Below are 26,453 nucleotides of genomic sequence, written 5' to 3' on the forward strand. Positions count from 1 at the left end.
GCTACTTAACATTAGTAGTGTCAGTTGGCCACAAAAAGAAATAATACTTAAAATTTGACACTTGACAGTTGTCCTCTCAATAAGGACTAAAGTTTTAAAAATGAAAAATAAAAAAATTAATGATTTGTGATTGTCACGTACTTCATTGAGTTTCATCCAAACACTTTTAAGACGAAATAATAATAATAATAATAATAATAATAATAATAATAATAATAATAATGTAACATATATTTATTTGACATGGAATTTACTAGACTTGTTTTGACCATGTTTAGAGATCGAGATGAAATATAGAAATTGAAATACTAATTTAGAATAAGTATAAGAGTCTTTCAAATCATTCTGTTTATAAAAATCAAATCTTATTTATCACTACTCGTACATAATTCCTTACTAACTCAACTTGACTCACAACAATATGTATATTATAGGTATATATAGTATAAAGTATATACACTATTCGCACATAATTCCTTACTAATTCAACTTGACTCACAACAATATGTACATTATAGTATATTTAGTATAAAGTATGTATGATTTTTATGGTCTTTGACGATAATATTATTTGTTACTTAACAATTTATCAGTAAACTGTCATTGTCTTTGTTGCTTAACTATTGGTATACATCCAACAACTACCATAAATAGAGTTCCTTGCATGATGTAATCAATTAATGCAGATAAGTTCTGGTAGCATTGATGGGAAATTGGGAATTTACTTGAAAGGAGTTAATTATGACATATTAGCAATTCACATTAAAAAAAATTAATAATAAAAAATGATATAATATGAACGAAACATTTAACCAGATTTGATTATTCCTCATTAACCAGATTTTTCCATTTAATTTTCTATTGATTGGAACTTGGAAGAAAATACATTTGACCTTCCTTAAAACTCATCAGCATTGTTGCTAACCATGAATCATAAGATGAGGTTCACCTGTTGCAGATTCGAGTTACCAATGAAGCAAAAAGATAGAAGCTCATAAGAAAAAGTATATATATAAAAAAAAAGAGACCAATCACTTGCAAACCAAAATATTTGATATAATGTATTGAGAATACTAGTGAAAGATTACAAAAATAACCAACAATATCTTAAATTTAAGAATTCTTGAAAATATGTCAAAATCACTTGAAGATGGGAAGAGTTTACAAAGCAAAAAATACATCATAGTCATCTTAATGCCTAAATAAATAGTCACCAAAAAGAATGGAATGGTACAAAAGGCAACACATGAATACAGTATTTGCTATTGCAATCCTGTGATACGTTTTCTAAAGCCCATAAAATTCCAGCATTTCTTCTTCAACAGGGTGTGTTTTGCCAACTATGACTAAGCAATGCAATGGCGCCCCAAAGTCGACTGTTAGAAGTTGCTTCATTGAACCAGCAACCACCTTTTGGTCTTCACTCCCCAGCCGTGCAAAACCAACACAGATTGTATTTTCACCGTATACTGTAATTTTAAAAACGGGAATGCAAAATGAAACGTTTAGTCACTATAAATGTCAAACAACATTCTTTATAACTATTAATGCCACAAAGCCGGGGCTAAAACAAAACCAGATGTCAATTATACGCAAGAAGTATGTCATGATTGTAAATAAGGCGTAAGTTAGAGGCATATCGAAACCATATCCATTATCATACTAGTTCGCTTCAGATTGAGCTCATAAAAGCAGGAAAATGACTTGCAACCTCTCTTAGTCATGTCTCGTGTCAAGGGAAATTATAATATGGATATTGTACTGGCATGTTTGGCAAACATTTACACAAGCAGTACGGATTCCTTTTTCGCTAAAGAAGAGAGAATGCTTGAACTGTAAATGAGATTTATGTCAAATTAAGCACAAAGTCACAAGGACAGGTTTTCAAAATCTGTATTAACTAAATCACATCTTGATCACACAGTGAATTATTGAAAACCTATGTTGCTCAGACTCTTTAAAAATATCGACAGGTGCATGTTAGATACTCTAAGAGTAGTGCTTTGTGGAGGATCCCAACAATTTTGGAGAGTCCGAGCAACATAGCTGAAAATGAAAACTTGGATAAACTAAGGTAAGTAGACTATTAATAGTCACCCGCCCCACCCCCACCATTTTGTCAAGCAGAAGCATGAATTCGTGAACATACCAAATTCTCCACGGGCTTCTTCAACCTCTAAGAGCTGCTCAATTGCTGTGTTAACTGTCATAAATCTGGGAGGTTCATACTGCTTCTTTCCTCTGAGAATAAAATCAGGGTCACATACTATTTCAAGTGATTCGTCTAAGAATAAATGGAAACAACATTGATGTCTAACCTGCAAAGAGACTCGATGGTTGGTTCTTTCACTCGTATATCTGCAAATCAGAAGATGAAGATGCAATTGAATGAAGAAGACTGCACAAAAAGTAAGGCAATAAAAGATCGATCAAGTACTTCTGTAACCTCACAAGTCACCAGTAATACATAAACTTAACTAGAAACATCTAATTTCATGTCGTATATCCTTGTTAGCACTACAATGGTGTTTAAGGTTGAGAATGAATCCTCTGAAAACTAGTCCAGAAGTATGCTCGGTGAAAATATTCCACTTAAAAGCAAAAGATGATAGACCGTCAACTGAAGTGTTTTGATTGGTAAAAGAGGCAAAACTGGCAACTGAAAATTTTTAGTCATATATATATGAAATATATATGGTAACACATAACTCATGATGTAGCCAAATAACAATCACTAAGGGGATGGTATATCGGTTGAGGACGTAACAAGAATGAGAGTCGTTAAGCTTTATCATCCTTGCGCTAAGCTATTTTCCACAGAAACTATCCTACAGTATTATCACTGCAGTAACGTAGGAGTAACAGAATGTTATGCCAACTACAAATATGCTAACCTTGACAGGCAAGATTATCCTGATAACACTTGCTACTGAACAGAATAGGCTTCTCAGTTGTTTAGTCACAGGTGACAGAAGTTGCCCCGGATACCACAAATATAAGAACAAACAAAGTAGTTAAATAGCCACTTACCTAACAAGCAGAGTGTGTGTAGTCCAAGCTTTCGGTTTTCTCTAATCTTCTCATAGAAACTATCCGGCCTCCAGGTCTCAGTGAAGAACGGTATGGACACTGTCTCTCCATAATGGTAGAGCTGTAAGCCACACACTCCAACAGCATTCATCACAGATGCATTGTGTATCACCTTAACATCCACACCCAACTTCTTCGCACGGACGACAATATCAGTGTGGGTTGTGGCTCTGTAGTGAATATTGACATATGATGGAGAGGAAAGGAAGTAGATAAGTGAAAGAACATCTATGTGTCAACATGAAAAGAACCATCTTTGTATTTTACTTGTTTATTAAATCCATAAACAAAACAAGACAGTTGAAGATATTCTCCTCCTAAGGAAGATTACCCAATTAAGCTTTTGCTAACATAAATCAACAAAGTTCATCATTTTCGAGAACTTCCACAAGTCATCCCGTTATAAGCGATAACATTTACGTGATTTCTCTTATAAGCGATTTCAACTGTCAATTAAAGTTCCAAATAGAAGGCATAACCAATATTGAAAGAGAAATGCATTAACATAGTTTTTAAACAATACAAAGGTCCTTATTCCAAAAACTCCTCCTACCTTAGAAGGATAAATTACTGATAATTTACTGGGTGCTTTGCAACAAAGTTCAATGATATGCTGGCACATTATCGAAACTTAAAGAAGCAACCAATTATTGTTCCCAATTTTAGAGAATCTAGGTGAATGTTCAATTCAGAATAGGTGCAATCATGCATACTATCTACTTCTTTGCCAAATTAACCACTACCAAGTGAAACAAGATTGAACAAAGCTACATGAACTGACCTAAGACTGGGGAGAGTAGGTGTACGCATACCTTATCCCTACCTTACGGAAGTAGAGAGACTGTATCCCAAAGAACCCCCCGGCTCAAGTAACACAAATCAAAGAACATACAAAAGGAAAGAAATAAAAGATGTATTGGAGGAAGCATCACAAAGCATATAGGGAATGGACAAAGTAACAGCAACAAAGTCATGTGATAACCAAACACAAGACACAAAGGGGTAGCAACGTAAACCGCAAGACAAGAAACTACGCAAAAATTGCTAATTCTGCTGATAACAAAGGGGAAACAGATACAGGCGCCATACTACCCCAAACCTAACCCGCGAGACAATCCTCGCCTAACTACTAACCTTCTACCATAACCAAGATAAAAAATTGACACCAACTAAAAGTCAAATATCCAAAAGGGTCTTCATTATCCAAATAAATAAGCATATCAAAAAAATGAAGAATACCCAAAAGGATCACCAACAACTAGAAAAGCCACGTCAGAAGCTTTAGCTTCATTAAGGATCTCATCAGCTTTCTCCTCTACCATTTCCCTATCTGCAAGTGTTATTGATCTTCCATAAAGATTTTCCTGAAAAAAGATCAAAACTTTATCATCAAAATCACTCTCTTTTTTTTCACTAACTGAAAACAAAATTACAAGAAAAGACGGTAGCTTTTTTCTAACCAGATTGGAAAGACCATTTGGAGAAAGCCCAAAAGAGAGAAGTGAAGTGTAAGCTTCCATGTATACTTTGCTGCATTTTTTTACTGCTTCAAGACCTTTCAAAGTTATATCTTTATCATCACCCAATCCAAGACCTATTATATACAGCATGATTCTCCCTTCACTTCACTTCACTTCTAATCCAAAATATACTTCTAATTAGTGATGCAAATTTACAAGTTCCAGTACGAGATACAGAGGAAACAGTTCTTTTTTCCAGTTGGAACGAGGGAGACGATGAATTTAAACCCTAGTGAAAACTTGTAACTTGAAATATATATACTTATTGAACTATTTGTAGGATGCAGAACAAAAGTCGATATGTCCGAGTGGTTAAGGAGACAGACTTGAAATCTGTTGGGCTTCGCCCGCGCAGGTTCGAACCCTGCTGTCGACGGTTTTATTTTTTTGATCAATATGATATCGTGTCAATCCATCAACTCATATTTACCTTCATAACCTATAGCCTATCTTAGTTGGGTGTTTTTTTTTTAAATAATAATATCGTACCAATTTGTCAACTAACATTTACCTGTTATAGCAAATAACCTATCTTAGTTTCAAGATTTTAAATCCTATCCAATGTAAAATCATACATGTATATATCGTCTGGATGACCCAATGACCATCGATATATATAACTTAAATTAAATTTGAGAGAAGGAAGAGAATTCATCTCCAATTTTATTTTTATAATACGTTAACAAAAAGATTTTTTTAAAATGCAATACACACAGGTGCTCAATTTCATTTACAACATCTAGCAATTGGACAAAGCTGGTATTGAAATCATGTATTGCTCAACTTGTTAAAGATTACATGTAAGAACAGAAGGTGAAAGGAATATGTGAAAACTGAGAAAGGCAGAGAGAGGGGATGAACATAAATGAATTTTACACAATTTTGTGTCAATATATTCAGGTCAAAATGACAGGTCTTCTAGACAATAAACAAGTTGTGGCATCCATGCTGAGTATTCTTCCATATCTAATCATCGTCCTTGAATTCCCTGTCGAGAAGAAGATGACACTCTCAGTATTTGTCTCTCCAAGAATGAGTTCTAACTTCTCCTTATCATACAAAATGCAAACAGAAGTCGCGATTCTATGTTTTCTTTTTGTGTGTGTAGTAGTAAGAGGTGTAAAGAATGATAACTCACCTGCGATCAAGGTACCGAGGTTGAATGCCACTGCCTTGACATGTTGTGCAAGTCAAACCACCAGCACCGTCACAATTGATGCACCGAGAGACTTCTGTCTCACCCCCTCCAAGCTCCACCGTCACACTGCCAGTACCCATGCAAAATCTGCATTTCTCTGCAATATAAGCCCTTCATAAGTATTAGCTCTAAGTCAGTCTCAAAAAATGTTAGGTTTTAAGGATTAACTGGCTCTACAGTCTTTGATCAGACAATCTACTGACTACTTTTTGAATAATCGAACCTCAGTAAGATTGTATGGTTCAATAACTCAATTCTCCTCTTTTACTGGGTGATGTAATGTCTATACATGCAATCTTAATTGATGGCACATGACAACGAAGATTCACTTTGATATTTAAAGTGGAAACTTCAAGATTATTCACCTAGCAAATTTTAGAAAAACAAAAACGTCAAATCATAAATCACCCTTCTCTTCGTCGCTCTCTTCGATGATCAAAAACACCACAGCAGATAGAACCACCTTAGGGCCAGGATTAGAACACTTCCCAATTACAAAGGCGGTATCTATGAGAAGGAGAAATTTAAGTCAAGCCAGGAGTAAATTGCAAGTTGAATAAAATTGTTGGATCGGAGCCATGGATTTTCTAGAAGCTCATTGGTAATTGGTCATTGATGTAAGTAGCTGCAACCAGAAATTCCTTAAAGGCACTAGAGACATGCTAAGGGATAGGCGTCAACCTACAATGACATCTTTGAAGTGGCATACGAATTAAGTGATTAAAAAATAAATCCTAGATCCATACTATGAGCATTTTGGAAGGATTTCTAAGAAATGCACAATTTGCTCTATCCATCATGTCAGATATTTTGATCAACAAGTCATACATGTCAATTTTAAGTGATACAAAACTAGACCATTTCAATAAGTCAACTTAAGATCCATGGAAGCAATTGACATGTGGGTTTAGTGTCTTTGCTCGGACTTACGGAAGTTGATAAATGACGCATACAAGCAAAAACATCACTAATATAAAGAGATGTGGATAGCTCAAACCATAGTCTAGTTTCTCTTGGCTGGCAAGCAAATGACTAGATTCGTAGCAAAGTGCAAGTTATGTCTTAAACTGGAATATAGGAAGGAACCATAAGAGTTATTTTCCTGAGACTTGTAAGAAAGAATCGAGTGATAACAAGGATTGATGAATGTTCTTCATGGGCCAAAAACCATCAGAAAGTACTACAGCATCTAAAACTGAAGCCAAGCACAAATCAGAACATGTACTTCATAGTTTTATCTTGAGGATATTGAAACTTCTGCCCTTATTCTACAATCTATATTCTCCCATATCTCACTGCAAACGGCAAATAAAACTTTACCTGGAAATCAGAAATACAACAACACGGGCTCTACTTTTGTTGTTGTTGAACCAATGTATGCACTCCTTCAACAACAAGAACTACTGGCTTCCAGTAAATATTTTCAAAAGAAACTGTTCTGGGGGTTCAAAGGCAAACAGGAAACTCTCACTTATTGCAATTGTCTCAATATAGTTTAATTAAGCCGAAATACAATTCTGCGGCTCTTTGGCAGCCATTCAGCTCAAATTTCTTAATTGAGTGCCATCCACCAATTATGTATTTTAAGTACACTTGTGGACATAACAATATACCTCTAGGCTCATTTGTACTTATCGGATCGAACATATAAAGAAACAACAGAATGGAAAGTCTAGTTTAAGAAATACTTACGAGCACCAGTGCCAGTGCAGGGGAAGCAGGGCTGAGTGTTCTCTCTTTTTGCCTACAAAATGTACATTCTTTAACTATGAAAACGGAGATATATATCGCAGGAATTGTCAAGCAATAAAATGACCAGGAAAACAGAGTTATATATCAAACATAGTTAATTTTAAAATATCAAATTAATCTTATATACTTTAGCTTAGAAAATTAGTCAAACGACTCTCGAGAAATGAAATGTAACAAAAACTGTAGTTGTACCAAGCAACTGAGCTCTGCAGAACCCGTAAGTAGCATCCCGGATAATCAAGAAAGGTACAAAAAAGAGCATATTTCATAAAATTAAATCTTAAAACTTACAGCATTATCAATTTGGGTCTCATAAAAAACTGGAATTCCAACTCCAATAGCAACACTGAGCACCCCAACTGTAATTGCTATCACCTGCCAAGTACATCACAATTTCCCCAAAAATAAAAAAAAAATAAAAAAAACCCATATGAGATCAACTGAAATTAAACAATAATCATGGAGAAAAACACAAAAAGAGAACTTGAGAAAGAAAAGAACCGTGTTTTGATCAAGATCCACAGCTTTAATACATGGGTACGAATTTCGCCTACGACATGTTTGATGAAATTTCTGAGTGAAAAAAGAAGAAGAAAGAGTAGGAAGCTTAAGAGGTGAGCTGATAAATGGAGACTTAAAGCGGGAAAGTGAAGGTGCTGTTAACATTTCCTCCCTTTTCTTTCAATGTTTAGTTTAGCTATGGATTTTGCTATCATCAGAATCAGAAAAACAAGAAATTCTGAAACTGACACCAACTGTTGTTAGCTATCCATTGTTAAGCCTTTGGATTGTGTGGGGACACATTTCATATTTACCAGTCACTTCATTGTGTTTTTTTTAAATATATATATATATATATATATAAAATCTAAATGGTAACTCAAAAAAAAATATTCGTCTAAAATTATCCCCTCTATCGTTCATTTTGTATGTTTGATGTAATAATTTTGTATAGTTCTTTTTATATATAGGTAAATAAATGTCTAAGCCTATATGCAACTTGATTACTCTATTCATTATCATATACTTAGTAAAGTTCAATATATGTGAATTTTAATCCTTCGTGATTTTAACCTACTTTACTAATGATAGGCGATTACAACACTTGTTTATTTATATAAAAAAATCTTCAACTTTCAGTGCGATTTTAACTCATTGAAACAATATTTGGGATGCAACTCTTGTGACTTATCATTTCTGAAATTATGTATTTGTTGGTACTGACGCTATTTTAATTATTTACGATTAATACGTATATGCTAATTAGGTGGTTTGCACTGGCCACTTTTAACCATAGGCAGATCAGCGTATATCTGCAAACATATCTACATATATTTCAAGAAAAATGAAAACCAAATTATATGTTAGAACTGTAAAATGTATGATACAATATATGAGCTAGAATTTGTAACACATTCCAAATGTGAATACATATAGTTTGCATCCAGTTACCGCCTTTCATACAGTAATGGTGATACATATAATACATGATTTTGTGAGTTGTGACACATACTCAGATTGATAGTTTATCTTTGTGATTTTACAGACGTGTAAAAACATGAAAGGGAATATACATTAATTGATGAAACCACATCTTGTGACTCAACTGACGAGTTCCTTAACCTCGTTGAGCTTCATACCTTTGCCACAAATTCTGATTGTATGGTTTGTCTGGCTCATATTCGTCTTCTCCCTGGAGCTCATGTTGCACTACTTTGGTCCGCTAGTTTTTGAAGGGCCACATCTCTCCACCATAGCATCGTACAGTTGCCTCCCGTTCTATTTATGAAATTTAATCAGACTAAACCTCACATGTAAAGCAAAAGATACTCATTCTAAGTTTAAAAACACTTACAAAAATCACTGGGAAAAAGTGTATTTGTCCCTCGGGTTTTGTCTGTTTCTCTTTAAAATAAACCAAAATCGGAAAGTTTGGCCACCATAGCTCCCAGTTCACAAATGAAGAATATCTGTTCACATCATTTGAATCAGCCATTTGGCAAAACTGACTTAGAGCAAGGATTGCCTTCTACTTACTTCCAGCGGTTCTTTCCACCCACGAAAACATTTTCACCTGACTCCTCGAGTTGCTCCCCAACTTTCACCTCCTGCAACGAAGTTAACATAGCAATTAGAGAGAACAACTAATATGACAATGCAATGGTATATAAATTGCTTACATCAGATTTATACAAATAAGAATGTAACCACATGCTATACGTACCAGAGCCTCATCATCAAAGACAAATCTCACTCTTGTTGTCTGCAAGCGAAAAACGATGTGAATCAATAAGGAATGCCGGCCTGATAGATGCTAAATGAATGAACGAGATCAAGGAAATTAAGATAATAAGCAGAATGAACAGATGATCTGTTACTAGATCCGGTGCAATAGAAGAAGCTCCCCGTTATAACTTGGATGTCATGGGGTTCAACTCTTGACAGATGATTCTGAGGTTATTTTCCTTCTTTTTTGGGTTATTGGTCATCCCATCAGCTTATGTACATCTCAACTTCTCCATCGAGCAGCCTCTTCAACTCAGAAGCACAGGTTGCCAAAAGAAATCCACCAATTTAGAGTTGTGATCTCACAAAAAGTGTAGTTGGGATTCGAACCTAGAATCTCTAAGTTGGCTTGTGAATTACTTTCTTAAGTTTCTTTAGGCAATGTAAGCAAAACTCTCTCCTACTTATCTTTTATAGGTATAATTCATGCAACACACTAAGGTTGGAAAAGTTCAGTATATATCATTGAATTCCTACCTCACAATTTTTGTTTGCTAAAAGCCACAAACCTTAGACATGTAAACATGCATCAAGTAAAGGAAAGCATTAATGTCTATGATTCACAAAGCACGGGTGCCTTGTAGATGACTGGATAATTTTTTAATGTTGCCATGAAGGATGAAACCGCTTAAAACAGAACTAACACAAAATCTCATTCTAATAAGATGACTACAGTGCTCTCCATCTCATTTGTTAAAAAAAAAAAGGTACCTGGAATAACAGGAGTAATCCAAGAAGACCAATAGGAACTGCTGCGGGTAGATTTTCCACATAAAATAAACCACCAGATAACCCTGTTCATACAAAAATGTAAAAAATTAGAACAAAGACACTAGAGAAAAATGAAATGGGGAAGGGACCGAGGGAAATTCTTCAACAAACAACAGCTTGTTTGGATGGTTGTACATATCGTTTCAGAATGTAGTATATTGTAATGTACTCTGTTGAATTGTTTTGATGAATATAATGTATATATTGTATTGTTTCCTATTGTTTCATAAGACCACCATGTACCAACAATTTGAACAATAAAACTTATAATATTATCAAAAGAAATAGAGTATGAGATAGAGTTATGATTTGGTTTAAAGTAATATGATTATTGAATACAAAATAAGGGCAAAATGAGAAAGAAAAAAGAAAGAAAGATGATAAGCCCACGTGATCACACCAAATAAGTTGTTGCATTATATGGAGTTTACATTACGGAGTTAATAATTCGATACAACAAAATTTAGCGTAGCTTAAGTAACATTACGATACAATACCACAGGTAACAACAATCCAAACAATGTGTTTAACTTCAACTATAAATTTGAAAATGTTGATTAATCAAAGATAAAGAGAATTGAAAGATGCACCTAGAAGGACAATAGGAATTCGGTAATCTGGATCAGGAACAACAGTCTCCTTCTTTATCAGTTTCTTCCGCATCTGCCAAACCACGAACATTAGCCCAAATTCCCAGGAAACTACAATTAGATACAGTCAAACATCTCTATAACAATCGTCCAACATTTCCCTATAACAGCCTAGTTTTCTTTGAATCAACTTTCATACTATGTTATATTATATGCTCTTTATAAACTGCATCTCACAATCAGGGGCAGAGCTAGGTGGGTTGCTTCTTCACAAACCCTATATTTGTACTAGAAAATTAAGTATACCTCTAATAACAAAACTGATTGACAGCTCCATGACAAATTTAGAACCCCAAACTTCTAATATTGGTTCTGCCTCACTACAGAGGCTTCTCTATATTAGCAATAAGATCATCTCAAATTCCAAAGGCAAAATTAGATCAAATGAAAAAACAGAAAATAGAGAAATATGAATTAACTGACCACTGAGGTGATAGTGAGATTGATTTTTTTGAAGTTTTTAGTGAAAAGAGTATGACTATTAATCTCTTTGCCATAGAATGAGCTCTGTAATTTCCTCACAGCCACAGGTCCACCTACTACTTCTCTTTCTGCTTCTGATAAATACAAAACAAAAATTAGTTTACAATACAAGAAAATTTTAAGATAAGCTTAACAAAGTTTAATTTTACAGAAATTTTGCTCAACTGTGCAGAGCAGTAGTGAAGCGGGAAGCAGAGAGAAGAGCGCTCTCCATTGCAGTTTCTCTGAAATTGAAAAGAGTGAGAGGCTGTAGATGATTTCCCTTAATTTTGTCATTTCCACGCTCTATCCGTTTCGCTCCATTGCAAGCCACTGATATGTCTAAAGCTCAAGGGTAAAAATGTCAACAAACAAAAATACTCAATGCGGGCTTCGGAAATTGGGTGGAAAATAATTTTTAAAAGAGGAATTTTCGCATATAGTCACTCAAAATTAGTCTAATTATGCTTTATAATTAGAGTTTGCTAATTACGATTTGTAACTACATGCTATAGAGAAAGTTGCGAGCGAGAGAGGACAGAGGACAGAGAGTCGGAGAGTGGTGAATTGTATATGTGTATAATTAGATAATTGTATATTATACATATGTGTTTGTATATTTTAGCGAGAGAGATTGGGAAAGGGAGGGAAGAGTTGCGAGCGAGAGAGGACAGAGGACAGAGAGTCGGAGAGTGATATATTGTATATGTATATCAATTAGATAATTGTATATTATACATATGTGTTTGTATATTCTAGCGAGAGAGATTGGGAAAGGAAGGAGAGAGGCGAGCGAGATGGAAGAAGGAGAATAATTTGTACAATTTGCAGGTACGTTTATGTAATTCATATATTTTTATAAAATTGAGTAATATAAAGTCTGAAATTATACAAATATAGTAAAACTTGAAATAATGAATTGATACAAACATAAACATATGAACTTTAAACTGTTATACAAATTGCATTATACAAAATTCAAAAATCACACGTTTATACAAACTTTAAAAAGTTATACACAAAAAAAATGAAGGTATATGATGAAAAAACTGTAAAACCAAAGGAAATCAACGTCGTATACAAATATAAACAATCGTATACAAATACAAATCAAAGAAAGAAAGTCAATCAACGTAATTTATGTATAATGTTAGTCGCAAGTGATAATTATAACAAACTATGTATGTGACGAGTAATTAACTAATATAAATTTGTTTAACCGCATAATTTTCTCTTTTAAAAATAATTAAAACGGAGTTAGCAACCTACTGGCTTACTGGGTATGCATCGTTTGGTATAAATGATGAATTCTTGTCTAGTGTCCGATACTTATATTAAAGCGCGAGCCTAGAGCCTTTTAAACGTGTCTGCCTTTCTTTGTACTCGTTCAACTTTTTTAAATAGTAACCACTCTCACCCGGGCCTTTGTCGTTGGAGCAAAAGCAATAGGCCCAGCTCCACCATGGGTTTTATGTTTTGATGTGCCATTGCTTTTAGATTTGTAGGCTATATAGCTATCGAGCAGAGTAATTACGTTAATATAACAAAAAAATTAAATGAACATTTTATTTTATTTATACATATGACTGAAAATTCACAATGCACCAAAAGAATAGGAGAATGGGGACAGAATAATTGTTCGTAAAAGCAAAATAAGAATAAAAAAGATGATTTCTTCGTTCTTAACTATAATTCTTATATTTAATTTTTTTAATATAAAAAGATTTTGTTGGTGAACATATTTATCTTAAAGTATGATTTTTTGTTAGTATACATCTAAATTAGATAAAAAAATTTATAAATATCGAATATCTAACGAAAACGATAAAAGTAAAATAAAAATGGATCAAGAGTGTGAGGGTGACAGGCCAACAAAGTGCCTATCATTGCAAAGCATGTGATGGTGTGACCATCCCTTTTATGATCTTCATATTAGTAAGGTCTTTAAATAAAGGTAAGGAAGAAAGCTTTTCGAACAATTTCGTTATGCAAGTGATGATAAATTTTTGAAGAGTGTGAGTAATATGTATTATTTAAAACTTATACATATAATTTTGACTAACTTCTCAAAATTATTCTATGTGAATTTTTAAAGTAGTTCTATTCATGTTCTTTTTTCCTAAAATAATTTTTTTTAGAAAAATAAGACTATTTTGTATACATTTTTTATTACATCTTTAAAGTTTTCAACTAAAATTTCATTCTATATAATTAAAAAAAAAAAAAAAGTACATGAAATCACATGATTGTAGAATGCCATATATAGCCGTTGTGTGAGTGTGACACATATAAAAGTTGTTCAATGAACCCCAAATGTCGAGGGACACCTTTTTCAACCATACATTAATATAATATTATATTTTATCATAAAATTATCTCTATTTATAATGTACTTTAATATATTTAATTTAGGAGATACGTTATTATAGGTTTTGAAACAAACCTAAATTCATCACGTTAGACAATTAAAATAATTAAACAAGTGATATGGTTGTAGGACACACAAAAATCAATGGCTTTATTGATATAATGTTTATCAAAAATTATTTATTTAATAAAATTTGAGTACACATTATTTTCTTGTATTCGACGTATAAAATTACATTTGAAAGGTAAAAAGAAAGGTTTTGCATGAGGAATTGTGTCAGTAAAGAGTGTAATTGAAGTATTATTTCCTATCAATTTAAGAATATTCTTTATTTATTTTTTCTTTTTTTGTGATACACATACATTTCTCTTTTGAGAGGGTTAAATAATATACTTTGCATTTTGTATACTTATCCATTAGTTCTTATTTTTTTCATTATACTTTGCACATTATCCACTTATCCCAATTCCATTTCTCCAATCCATCTTGGGGCCCATATACTAGCAAAAATAAAAATAAAATTCCTAGTAATTGTGAGCTAAAATTTAACAAAATCCTAAAATATTGTAGTTATGTCCTTTTGTGAAATATTCACAAAAATACTTGAGTTTCAAAATTTAAACTTTAAAGAAAATATTTAATTTTCATTTGGAGTAACTTCTCATTTTTTTCTTGTAAAGATTGAGAAATAATCCTTTGATATTTTGACGAAATATATATAATTTGTGCGAAAAGTAAAAATTTAACTAATTAGTTATGAGCTAAAAAGAAATAAAACTCATAAATATTACCGTCCATCCTTTTTGAAATATTTATAAAAAATAATTTTAGTATTTAATCTTAAAAAATTATTAAGTTACGAATTTAATAGTATCATCATTTAAAATTTTATATTTTTTACTATAAATTTAAAAATATCACGCACTTTAATTTCTGAAGTAAAACTCATATTCAAATACGAATTTCATCTTAAGCATACCTCTCATTTTATAAAAACTAAGAAAATATTGAAGAAATACAAACGATTTTTTTTTTTTAAATAACTTTTTACTAAAAACGTTTGTGTTTAGGAACTAAAATAAAAATGAAAATTCATTTTAAATGCCCATCCGTATAATTTTAAACTCAATAAATGGTTTGAGAAAATCCAAAACGACACAATCTACCACCCCCGTAAATCTCTTTCACACACCTCTTCTCGCCAACATCGCAACGGTTCGCCGGAGAACTGCGGTGGTGCCACCAACTTCTAAAAAACTGTTTACTTGCCCGCTTTGCTCTAACTAACGGCCAATTCGCCGGATTTTCTAGTCAGTTCGCCGGTGTTTGCTTTGGATTGATCAGCAAAAGGTACTGATCGGTTTGTCACAGATGTTTGTGCTCTTGTTCTGTTTGTAATTTACTATTGAACTTAATTTATTTTTGATTTTATCAGTTTTTGGATCTTATATTTTGTCTTTTATGTTTTTAGATACTTCTGAAGATATACTATTTGTTTGACATTGTTTTAGTTTCAACTTTTTAGGGATTTTTTTTAGTCTTGCTATAAACAATGAGTGATAAAGCAGATGGGAAGAAAAAGATGAAATTGTTTTAGTGTTTTGCTGCATTTTAAAGTCATTTGCAATTTTGATATTCATTTTTATACAACAAAATTGTGAGCTGAGTTTCTATGTAAACAACCACTTTTAAGGAAGGAGTAAAGTTTGCATACATCCGATTTTCAACAGACTCCACTTGTGAGATTACACTGTGTGTGTTGTTGTTGTATCAACTCAAATTGTAAGTTAAATGGATAGCTATATGAAGTAATCTATATCCATTTGGTTTCATTTGTACTCGGTTCCGTTTCAATCATCCTTAAATTAGTTCCCCTGATGCATTATCTCCCAAGTTGTGTTGATTGTAGAGCTTGGTTTAATTAGTGTTATCTTTTTTGTGTCAGGAATTCAAGATGATTGGATCTTTTATCACCAGAGTGCTTGTGTAAATTTCGAACTACCCTTATACAAATTATATAGAGTAGTTAATCGTGGATTTTCTATTTCTTGAGTTTCTAAAGCTTTGATCTTTGGTGTTCTTCATGTAGGATGGTTTTTGGTTATGCTTATCCAGCTTATGAATGCTTCAAAACTGTGGAGATGAACAAACCAGATATTCAGCAACTCCGCTTTTGGTGCCAATATTGGTATGTTGCTACATTTTGTTAGACCTCGATGTATCTTATTGTGGATCTCCGTTCTAACTACCTCATTCCTCCAATTTTCAGGATCTTAGTTGCTATGTTGACAGTTTGTGAGAGGTTCGGTGATGCTTTTATTTCATGGTAATCATAACGAACTTGTTTGTTCAGATCGTATTTTTTGATTACTCCAACTTGTTATATTTTGAAATATTCATGTTGATGTTAACTTTCTCTTATTTGTGTGATACTTTTTCTTTTCAAGGGTTCCAATGTACAGTGAAGCTAAGCTGGCATTCGTCATTTACTTGTGGTGCCCCAAAACTAAGGTATGCAAATATTGAAAAACAAATATTCTGTCTTTGATCGGCTTCAGTTTCATATTAATCTAATTAGTTCATCATCTTATCATAAAATTACTGCAGGGAACTACATACGTCTATGATGCCTTTTTTAAACCTGTGATATTAAGGCATGAACCTGAGATTGATAAAAGTTTGTTGGAGTTGAGGACCAGAGCAGGAGATATGTTCTTTTTATACTGGCAGAAAGCTGCTAGCTATGGCCAGACGAGGGTTTTCGACATTTTGCAGTACATTGCTTCGCAGTCAAATCCACCTCCCCCCACTCAGGTTGTCGTTAAGATGTGTTTCAGAGTTTATATGCAAGCTCAATTATTTTCAGCATTTCAAACATGCTCTTTACTAAATGATAGTCTTAGCTGTTTGAAATTTGAAGATCGTATTAATTTTAGAATTTGCATGCTTTTGAATCCATACAGCTGTGTTGCAATGCAACTCCACAAAGTCCTTCTCTAATTGTCCGTGCTGATTTGAAGGTTAAGGAGTGATTATTCATAAGAGTCTTAATATATAACACATGCTTGTGAAGCCTTGGGGTTTACTAGATAGGTTGAATCTTTTCAGACTTAGAAATGGGGAGGTTGGGGGTTCAGTGTAGGTGATAGCCAGACTACAGATAATGAACTGTTGCATTGCTGAGTGGATTTGTTTGTGTTTGTCATTCTAAGTTGGATTCGCTATTTAACTTTCCGGCCGGGAAAGTTAATTTTAGCTGTACGTTGGAATATGGGGTTAGAATCTAAGGGGAAACTTTGTTGCTGGGTGACCTGTGTATTTTTCATGAGGTGTATTGTTGACTGCATGACTTCCCCACCCAGAGTTATCTGTACAAAATTGCATACACATGTTTTATGTGGCTTCAGTGTTTTTTTGGCTATAAGACAATCCACCATACATGTTTTTTTTACTCTCATAATTATAGACACGAATAATTCCCATTTCCGTTTTACTTTATCAAAAAGAGAAAATATCAATGACAATAATAACAATAGACAAGAACTAACCTAACTAATCAAGTACAAGAGTTCTCTGTGTTTAACATAATATTTTCAGTAATGTAGCCCCTATTGTAAATTTCTTACAACACTTGTTCTGAGATTAATACAATACTTTTAACAATTTAAAAAAAAAAAGAATCTTCGATGTTCAATTGGTAGTCTAATGATTAGCTGTAAGATTGTGAGTGCTGAATTTGATCCCAGTTTTAAATATCAATTTGAGCTGTCTTTCAAAATTGCAGACACACAGGCAAAGCAGTAGAGGTCGTCAACCCACAGCATCACTAAATCGCAGGTCATCTGCTTCAGCAACACAAGTACAGGCTGAAGAACAAGCACCCCGTGCTTCTTCTGAATCTTCAAGCGAGGATGAAGCAGATTCAGCAGAAGAGGCAGGATCCTCCAAAGGTCCTCCACCTGCTTCCACTGCCGCTGCAAATGCACAAAAAACAACTCCCTCCAAATCACTGGTTTCAACTGTAGCTGCTTCTCTGAACACACAAAAAGCATCTCCCTCCAAATCCCTTGCTGAAATCACAAAACCTTCCACGTCTGTTGAAACTCGAGTGGTGCAGATTGATTCTGTGCCTCCCTCAGCCACTGAAAGTGTTAACCCTCCTGCTGAGACAGCCTTGGAGGAAGCAGTCCGAGTAACACGCGCCAGATCAAGAAAGACAAGGACCTCAAACAACCCTTGATTTATGTCATCAAGTACTTAACCCCCCATGGTAATTTGAATATGTAGTTTATATACATCGGAAAAAGGATTGGTTCTTCAATGTACATCTGGCATATCTTAGTTCATTCATTACTGTTGTCCATGATTTTTTAGCATGGCTCGAAAAGTATAAGGGTCGTCGAGTGTGTAGGATTGCCAGATGCAATTACCATTCATTATTAAATATCCAAATTATAGTACTTACGTTTGTGTGAAGGTGGGAAAATGATCATGAATCTATGAAGTTAAGAGTTATCTTAGAGGATCACTGTACATACATATAAACATCTGGTTCTTGAGATGGCTTGGTTGATGTACTGAATGGTAATTGGAATGGGACTGGGCTTCTATAATTGTATCTCTTCTAATAAACTTTTGAATAATTTGATTTTGGGTTAATTGATTTGGATATTTCAAATTCTAGGTTTTGACTTTTGAGCCTTTTTTAGTCCGGTCACTACAATTAATTACCTCAATATAATAGTTTGGTCCTTAACAACGATTGAGGCCGACCTATCGCCCGTGATTTTATATTGAACTTAATATGGTTTAAAGGATATTAATCTATTAAACTTTTGGAAATAATACTCATTGGACTTTTATGAATTTGACTTATTGGCACTTGAAACACAACTGAAACCGATCCAAATTACATAAATTGTAGAATCAAAATACAAAGTCCAATCCATAATCCAAACCAAAAATACAAAAGGTTTGAATTTCAATTTGACCCCAACTCTGTCCACTCCTACTTGCTACTGCACAATAATTTTGCCTCACAACGCCTTTAAATTCCCAAATGCCAATAGGCAAAAGTTACTTGGAAGGGCATTTGACATAATATCCTTACATTCTAATCTCGTTTACTGAGAACAGAACAAATGTAAATTTAAACACACTATGAGCCATTCACAGTAACCATATAAAGGCTAGATATTTAAGATTCACAAAATTGTCTAAATTTCACAGTTCACTTCAATATTACCCAGAATCATTCAATGTTTAACATAAGCTGCCGGCAAGCAACAATAATAGAACAGCCAACAGAACTTTTCCAATGAAGTCATATCTAAGGCTAGTCCCAATTCCCAGCATTGGTTAATCATAAGACTGATATTCCTGTGAACCATATAGTTGTACGCAAAAGTTGTAGGAGTTTCCCTGAAACCAGTTGTTTCTTACTATAATCTGGCTAGAGATATGTAAAGCTTTTTAGCTTCAAAAGATATTTACATGTTTATAAGAAGCCTTATTTCTGTATATCTTCTGGTATCCATATATGGAGTTTGTAACCAGGCTCAATTTTAAAGATTATTCAATGCCCCACAGAGCAGTTGCGCTAACCGCCTCCTCCGAGCGCAACCAGTAATCATCATCTATCTGCAGTTTAGGGGAAGAACATGTTGTGGATTATAATCAGTGTTTTCATATGAATTCACTACTATAGAATAACTATTGTTACAAGAATTGACGGCTTATTAATTGGATTACTTTGCCGGTTAATATTAAAAAAGGGATAGCCCATTGCTTCGAATTACTTAGTCACTTCAAAACAACAAGGCTGATGGTGTTTAACCATACTGATTCACATGCATTTTAACTTATGCAATAGAGGAAGAGATACCAATAAATTCGAAAGGGAAAGAGAGGGGTTCAGTCATATACTTACACTGTTATGAGAAGGTACTATTTTATGGACACCCGAGAGCTTTGAGTCTGTTGAATCTAAAGAGCAAGGATGTGCTGGGGATGGGTAAGCATCATCCATCTTTTTTGCAGCAGACACTGAATCCATGGACTTGTCATGTTTGATGGTTATGTCCTCATGCTGCCTACCCTGTTTGCTGCATTTGTTGATAATTATGTTAGTTAATTGGGCCTTGAAGTTTCTTTCTTTATTTTTTTTGCTTGTACAGTAAAATATCACTTTCTTTTTAGGGGAGACTACTACTACACAAAGAGAATTAGTGAACCAGCCAAGCTATACATACACCCATATGTTACAAAAGGAGAGAAGCTAGTCATGTAGTGGAGATACCTCAAGAGAAACAAATCTATCGGCCCTGTTGTGCTTCTAAGAATAAGCTTATACTGCCTCTCCAAATCAACATCCTATTAACAAAAATAAGGGATCAGAGTCTAGCATATTATATGTATTATCATATTGCCAAAGACCACGGTTACTCACCTCACATGGATCAGGAACTTCAATAGAACTAGCATATGGAGCTTTTATAGCAATGAGAGTTTTATCCTGTGATATACGCCACAAACATTATAGAGAACTGAAACAGCATCATGAATAACATATGTAAGATGGGTGTTACATACCCTGAAATAAGGCAAGTTTCTGATATCTTCCTCAGTCAGAAAGAGGCTCCTGAAGAGTCGAACCAGATGATTTTAAGAAACTGATCACATTTTCAGAATAGAAAGAATTGCATCAGGAGAAAAAAAGGCATACTTCTGACAATTCATATCAGATTCCAGGTTCCTTATTTGCTCTAGTTTTTCCCTGTATTGAAAAACGTTTCACATTCATAAAGTAAGAAAACTCAGAAACATGTCCCTCATTGATGACAAGTTGTTATCAAACCTTATGCAGCTATCAAGTCGGTGATCCTCTGCACTTAGATATCCAATTTGTCCCTGTCATTTAATTGGAAAGCAAGGTTCAGTTAAGAATCAGAATGAGCGAAAATACAAAACACCTTCCTTATTACATTAAAAAAAATTATTACTAGTAGATAGGTGCAAGCAAATATTTCTACTTCAGTCGTGTCTTTTAAGAGATTCATTGAGGCATATTATTACCTTGTTTGCTTCATAGCTCTAACTCAAGCTTCATAAATTACATGCTTTTGTTTATACAACAGCTATAAAATGAAGCAATTAGGGGTGGCAAAAATTTGTTTAAGAAAATATGAAAACTATTACAAACAAAATGCAAAATTTATATTTAAAAAAGAAAAACTAGCTATTTTTGAACAAAAATATATTAGAACTTTGAATTAAACTACTCAAATATTTGTCTTAACGAATAAAGTTTTTGAAACAATATTCAATGCAATATTGCAAACACATGACTGACGATTTATTAGCTTGAATTAATTCTTACTACTGTGTGAAATCAAAGCATATGGACTTTAAACAATAGTACACAGAAAACTAGAAAAACTTGATTTTAACCATTATTTTCTTAAGACATTCTTAGAAGAACTTTATAATCACCTTCAGTGTAGATACTTGGTTATCCAGCCCTTGAGATTTTGTTGACTGGAACCCTCTGTTAAAGATAAATTTGGATCATCAACATGTAAGATTTAAAAAAAACAGAACCAAATCCACAAGTGTATTACTTCCAACGTATACGACTCTTTGTAGTTTTCTCAATTAATCCAATTCCCTCGAGTACATTTGTGATATCATAAATTCTCCTCTTTGCCACCTGGGAAACAATTATTCAAATAAATTTAGCATCAAATATGAAACAAAAGAAGCTAAATAAAATAAAGAACACAGTATTCTTTTACTAATTTTATACATTCATATTCATGAAACCTTAATAATAAGGTATAACTTCTACACACTACAATACAAGGGAAAAGCTAACCTCCAAAACCTCTGCAGAATGGTTCAAATCAAGGGTTCCATCATCAGCCTCTTGAAGCAAACCAATAAATTTCTTAGTCAACAAGCCTGCCAAAAAATGATATATTTATTAATCAATATCTCAAACATCCGCAAGAGCACAATCATCTTGTTCAGGTAAATTACATTTACTCGAAATAACGTACCTAAAGAGTTATCATATCGATAAGTGACACCTAAATTCAGGTTATCAAGTAGATCTGTTTTAACAGAAAAAGAAAGAAATTGAATTATTAATAAATTTGAACTCCAAATCAATATATATATAGTAATATACCGACTCAATTTTGTACCTGCATTTATTCCTTTGGTAGCTTCAATGGTATCTCTAGAAGACTTCCTTTTACTAGGTTGTTTAGTACGTGCACTAGGAGCTTGTTCAACGGGAGAATAGTTGGATGCAAGACTTCTCTGACTAACTCCAGATCCACAATTGTATTCCTTGGACTTTTCAATTTCATTATTCTGCTTCAAGACATGAGAAAAATCCATTAGTATAAACATATATAGGTCATTGTATGATCTCCTAGGAGATAACGTTTATGAGCAGAATGTGTACAATCACCAGAAAAGTTCTAAGAAATTTTCATTCTACAAAATTAAACGACAATAACTTAGTATGAATGGTGAATTCAACTATTCAAATACACACAATTAATGGAGTACTTTATAAGATTGATGCCTAAATAACACAATAAAGGTAGTATCTCTATCGTTAGCAAGAGACCAGAAGAAACTTCCCCACTTCCGCCCAAAAACGTGATTTCAGTATTATTTTCTACTGTTTTGCATATCGTTAACAGAAATCACGTATTTTACAATAGGAGAAAAAGCAATGATAATGTAATACTACTTACCGTGACAAAAACGAATGTGGAAGAGGCAATTAAGTGTAAGCATAGGAAGATAAGTAAAGAAAGAAAGGAGAAGCCTTCTTCTCATCTTTCTAAGCTTGGATAACAGATTTACTCTAAATTTATGTTGATTGAGACAATGGTTGAAGAGAAATGTACCACGTCAGTGAGGGATGAGATTCCCGGACTCTAAGGCTTGGACAATCTTCCATTCTTTGAGATTACTCATCGGAGCAAATGAAATGTAGAATGGCAATTGAGTCCAAACATCAGGACATAAAGTTAAAAAAAGGGACAAAGACTTTCTCATACATCAAAACTTGGATTGACAGAGTTACCACATATACGTGTTGAGCTAGCTTTTACGAAACCCGCAATTCAAAAATGGGATAAAAGGGATGAAAACACAATACTACTCAGTAGAGCAAAAAGGAATGTAGAATAGGCAAGTAAGTGTAAGCATTGGGAGAGAAAGTAGAAGTAAAAGGAGATAATTTTTTTCCTTATACATTTAAACCTGGATTGACAGAGTTACTACGTATTTGTGTTGATTGAGATAACAGATACACAACAAATAAACTGAGGTATGCACAATAGTACTAAATAATATGGAAATCATGTAATTTAGTCATAGGAGAAAGCGATGAAAACACAATACCATTAACCGGAGAAAAAAGGAATACAGAAGAGGCAATTAAGTGTAAGCATTGAGAATTTGGGAGATAAGTTATAAAAAGAAAAGGAGATCGGTGTAGGATGAGATCCCTGAACTCCTTATAAGGCTTGGGGAGTCCTCCCATAGAGCTTTTACAGAAATCACTTAATTTAAAAATAGGATAAAGGCATGAAAACCCAATACTACTTACCGGAGCAAAAAAAATGTGTAGAAAAGGCAATTAAGTGTAAGCATAAGATAAGGAAGGAGAAGCCTTCTCAACTTCCTCATCGAGATAACATATACACAAGAAATTAACTGAGATGTGCACAACAATACAAAATAGTATGGAAATCACGTAATAGGAGGAAGCGATGAAAACACAATACTTTTAACTGGAGAAAAGGGAATGTATACGAGGCAATTAAATGCAAGCATTGGGAGATGAAGTTTTGTTTTACAAAAAGTAGAAAGCCTCAATGTACCCCATCGGGGAAGGATGAGATTCCTGAACTCCTTTTAGGGCTTGCGGAATCCTCCTCCCTTTGAGCTAACTTTTACGGAAATCATTTCATTTAAAATAGGAGAAAAGAAAAGCTAAAAACGCAAAGAAGAAGAAGAAAGCCTCAGTGTACCACATCGGTAAAGGGTGAGATTTATGAAATCCTTACAAGGCTTGAGGAATCCCTATCCCTTTAAGAAAAGGAATATAGAATCGATAACGCATGAGATTCTTGAACTCCTTATAAGGCTTGTGGAATCATTGTCCCTTTGAGAAAAGGAAGGTAGAATAGGCAATTAATTTTAAGCATTGGGAGATAAAGTTTAAACAAAAGGAGAAAGCATCAGTGTACCACATCGATGATGAAAAATGAGATGCCTGAACTCCTTATAAGGCTTGTTGAATCCTCGTGGCAATTAAATCCAAGCATTGGGATGAAGTTTAAGAAAAAAGAAGAAATCCTCAGTGTACCACATCGATGAAAGATGAAAGATGAAATTCTTGAACTCCTTGTAAGGCTCGGGCCTCTCTTTGAGCTAACTTTTATGGAAATCACTTTATTTAAAAACAGGAGAAAAGGTGAAAGGAAGGTAGAATAGGCAATCAAGTGCAAGCATGGAAGAGACAAAGTTTAACTTGGATTGAGTGACTGACAGAGTTACTATGTATCTATGTTCATCAAGATGAGGATGACGTTCTTGAACTCCTTATGAGGCTTGGGCGTCCTCTCTTCGAGCTAATTTTTATGTAAAATCAATTGATTTAAAAAATAGGAGAAAAGGCAAAAGGAAGGTTGAATAGGCAATAAAGTGCAAGCATTGGGAGAGATACAGTTTAACTTGGATTGACAGAGTTACTAAGTATCTGTGTTGATCAAGATCACAGATACACAACAAAGAAATAAAAGAATCAATTAAGATTGGATTCACTTAGCTACTCCGAATCTGTGCTGCTCGAGGTAACAGATGCACAAGAACTTAACTGATATGTACACAACGGTAAGGAAATCAGGTAAAAGCTTTTTTCTCATATATCTAAACTTGGATTGACAGTTAATCTGTGTCTGTGTTGATAGAAATACAGATACACAATACTACTCATCGGAGCAAAAAGAAATGTAGAACAGCAAGCATTGGCAGATAAAGTAAGAAAAATTAAAGCAGAAAACCTTTTTCCTCATATATCTAAACTTGGATTGACAGAGTTAATCCGTAACTGCTTTGATCGAGATAACAGATACACAACAAATTAACTAATATAAGCACAAACGTACAGAAATCAGGTAAAAGCTTTTTTCTCAAATACATAAACTTGAATTCACAGAGTTAATCCGTATCGACATTGATCAATACTACTCATAGGAACAAAAAGGAATGTAGAACAGCAAGCATTGGTAGATAAAGTAATAAAATTAAAGCAGAAAAGCCGTTTACTCATATATCTAAACTTAGATTGTCCGAATAACTCTGTATCTACACTGATCGATAAAGATAAACAATTCTCAATTATTTTTTTTTTTAAAAAAAAAAACTTAGATGCGGACAACAGTACAAAAACCGTACGGAAATCACGTAATTTTAAAACAGCATCAATCCGCAATTCAACTCACCGGATTAAAACCAAATGTAGCAGATGCCTGAGGATTTCCGGTCAGAGATTCCGAGCAAAGATTGGAGAGAATACGGGGATGGCTCCGGTAAGGTGTTACAGCAATGGCGGTAGGAGTAGGAGAAGGCGATGATCTTAGATGAAGTGGTGTTGCTAGTGATAAGTTGAGATCGACGTTTTCACCGGCGGTAGTAGACATAATTGAGGAAGCAAAAGATTATCAATGGCGGAAAAAAAGAAAAAAGAGGGCTTCAAAACAGCGGGAATGAATAGGTGGTAAACTGTGAGGAGGCGCTGAGTTTCGGATTCGAATAAACAAGGGCCCGCTTACGCGCCTACCTTTTATCAATATTTTCGGAAATTTATGTGAGCCCAGGGCCCATATCTCTCTGTAAACCTCATATTAATTGGGTGAATATAACAATAATAAACGAAGCTAGATCTTAGGGATCTTACCAGTTTTAGCTTACACTATATTTTCTCCTCTTGTTAATTTTACTTGTAAATTACTATAGGTTAAAGTTATTTTTGACATTTTAGAGATCAAAGATAAGAATTTTACTTACTAGGTTTACTGTTAGTTGTTACGTTTCATGTTATAAGAGTTAATTTGATTGGTTTTTGAAGCTGAACTGAATTAGATTAGATTAATATTTAGATATTTAAAAATTATACGAAAAATATTATAAGTTAAAATATTTTTTCATTAATATGATGCATGATCAAAATTCATATAATGTAACTCTTAAAAAATAAAAGGTGAAAAAAAGAAAGTAATCAATTTCTGCACTTTAGTTTTTAAGATAATAAATGTGGAGAGAGATTA

At 33.7% G+C, this 26,453-nt stretch overlaps 5 protein-coding genes and 1 non-coding gene across 7 annotated transcripts; 2 read left to right on the forward strand and 4 right to left on the reverse strand.

The window, feature by feature from the left end:
* Positions 1–1,035: 1,035 nt before the first annotated feature.
* LOC101259434 (probable diphthine methyl ester synthase) lies at positions 1,036–5,006 on the reverse strand. The gene is made up of 6 exons (XM_004238298.4): positions 4,551–5,006; positions 4,330–4,454; positions 3,031–3,260; positions 2,319–2,358; positions 2,150–2,241; positions 1,036–1,469 (listed from the first exon to the last, which is right to left on the reverse strand). The coding sequence occupies exons 1-6, from the start codon at positions 4,698–4,700 to the stop codon at positions 1,288–1,290; spliced, it is 819 nt and encodes a 272-aa protein (XP_004238346.1). The 5' UTR covers positions 4,701–5,006; the 3' UTR covers positions 1,036–1,287.
* On the forward strand, positions 4,905–4,986 carry TRNAS-UGA (transfer RNA serine (anticodon UGA)). The gene has a single exon. It is a non-coding gene; the product is annotated as a tRNA-Ser (tRNA).
* A 296-nt stretch (positions 5,007–5,302) lies between the features above and the next one.
* SPA (protein) lies at positions 5,303–8,310 on the reverse strand. Its single transcript, NM_001320396.1, has 5 exons — positions 8,062–8,310; positions 7,852–7,935; positions 7,501–7,552; positions 5,749–5,905; positions 5,303–5,598 (listed from the first exon to the last, which is right to left on the reverse strand). The coding sequence occupies exons 1-5, from the start codon at positions 8,224–8,226 to the stop codon at positions 5,577–5,579; spliced, it is 480 nt and encodes a 159-aa protein (NP_001307325.1). The 5' UTR covers positions 8,227–8,310; the 3' UTR covers positions 5,303–5,576.
* A 638-nt stretch (positions 8,311–8,948) lies between these two features.
* On the reverse strand, positions 8,949–12,268 carry LOC101260226 (uncharacterized). The gene is made up of 8 exons (XM_004238301.5): positions 11,916–12,268; positions 11,691–11,824; positions 11,208–11,280; positions 10,558–10,640; positions 9,785–9,823; positions 9,598–9,668; positions 9,416–9,530; positions 8,949–9,339 (listed from the first exon to the last, which is right to left on the reverse strand). The coding sequence occupies exons 1-8, from the start codon at positions 11,962–11,964 to the stop codon at positions 9,271–9,273; spliced, it is 633 nt and encodes a 210-aa protein (XP_004238349.1). The 5' UTR covers positions 11,965–12,268; the 3' UTR covers positions 8,949–9,270.
* A 2,813-nt stretch (positions 12,269–15,081) lies between these two features.
* LOC101260532 (putative HVA22-like protein g) lies at positions 15,082–18,775 on the forward strand. Its single transcript, XM_004238302.5, has 7 exons — positions 15,082–15,447; positions 16,043–16,083; positions 16,187–16,285; positions 16,367–16,423; positions 16,545–16,608; positions 16,705–16,911; positions 17,882–18,775. The coding sequence occupies exons 2-7, from the start codon at positions 16,052–16,054 to the stop codon at positions 18,335–18,337; spliced, it is 915 nt and encodes a 304-aa protein (XP_004238350.1). The 5' UTR covers positions 15,082–15,447; positions 16,043–16,051; the 3' UTR covers positions 18,338–18,775.
* Positions 18,776–19,293: 518 nt separating this feature from the next.
* On the reverse strand, positions 19,294–26,059 carry LOC101248386 (transcription factor E2FC). 2 transcript variants are annotated; one of them, XM_004238571.5, is made up of 13 exons: positions 25,629–26,059; positions 22,302–22,473; positions 22,155–22,208; positions 21,971–22,056; positions 21,717–21,805; positions 21,589–21,643; positions 20,954–21,006; positions 20,822–20,872; positions 20,689–20,737; positions 20,546–20,611; positions 20,396–20,469; positions 20,027–20,201; positions 19,294–19,737 (listed from the first exon to the last, which is right to left on the reverse strand). In XM_004238571.5, exons 1-13 carry the CDS (start codon positions 25,824–25,826, stop codon positions 19,669–19,671), a joined length of 1,191 nt encoding a protein of 396 aa, XP_004238619.1. In that variant the 5' UTR covers positions 25,827–26,059; the 3' UTR covers positions 19,294–19,668. The 2 variants fall into 2 exon arrangements, with proteins under 2 accessions (XP_004238619.1, XP_019069264.1); XM_019213719.3 differs by having other exon boundaries at positions 22,302–22,476; positions 25,629–25,965.
* Positions 26,060–26,453: the final 394 nt, after the last annotated feature.

This window comes from Solanum lycopersicum, chromosome 4, assembly GCF_036512215.1.
Source record: "Solanum lycopersicum chromosome 4, SLM_r2.1".
NCBI lineage: Eukaryota > Viridiplantae > Streptophyta > Magnoliopsida > Solanales > Solanaceae > Solanum > Solanum lycopersicum.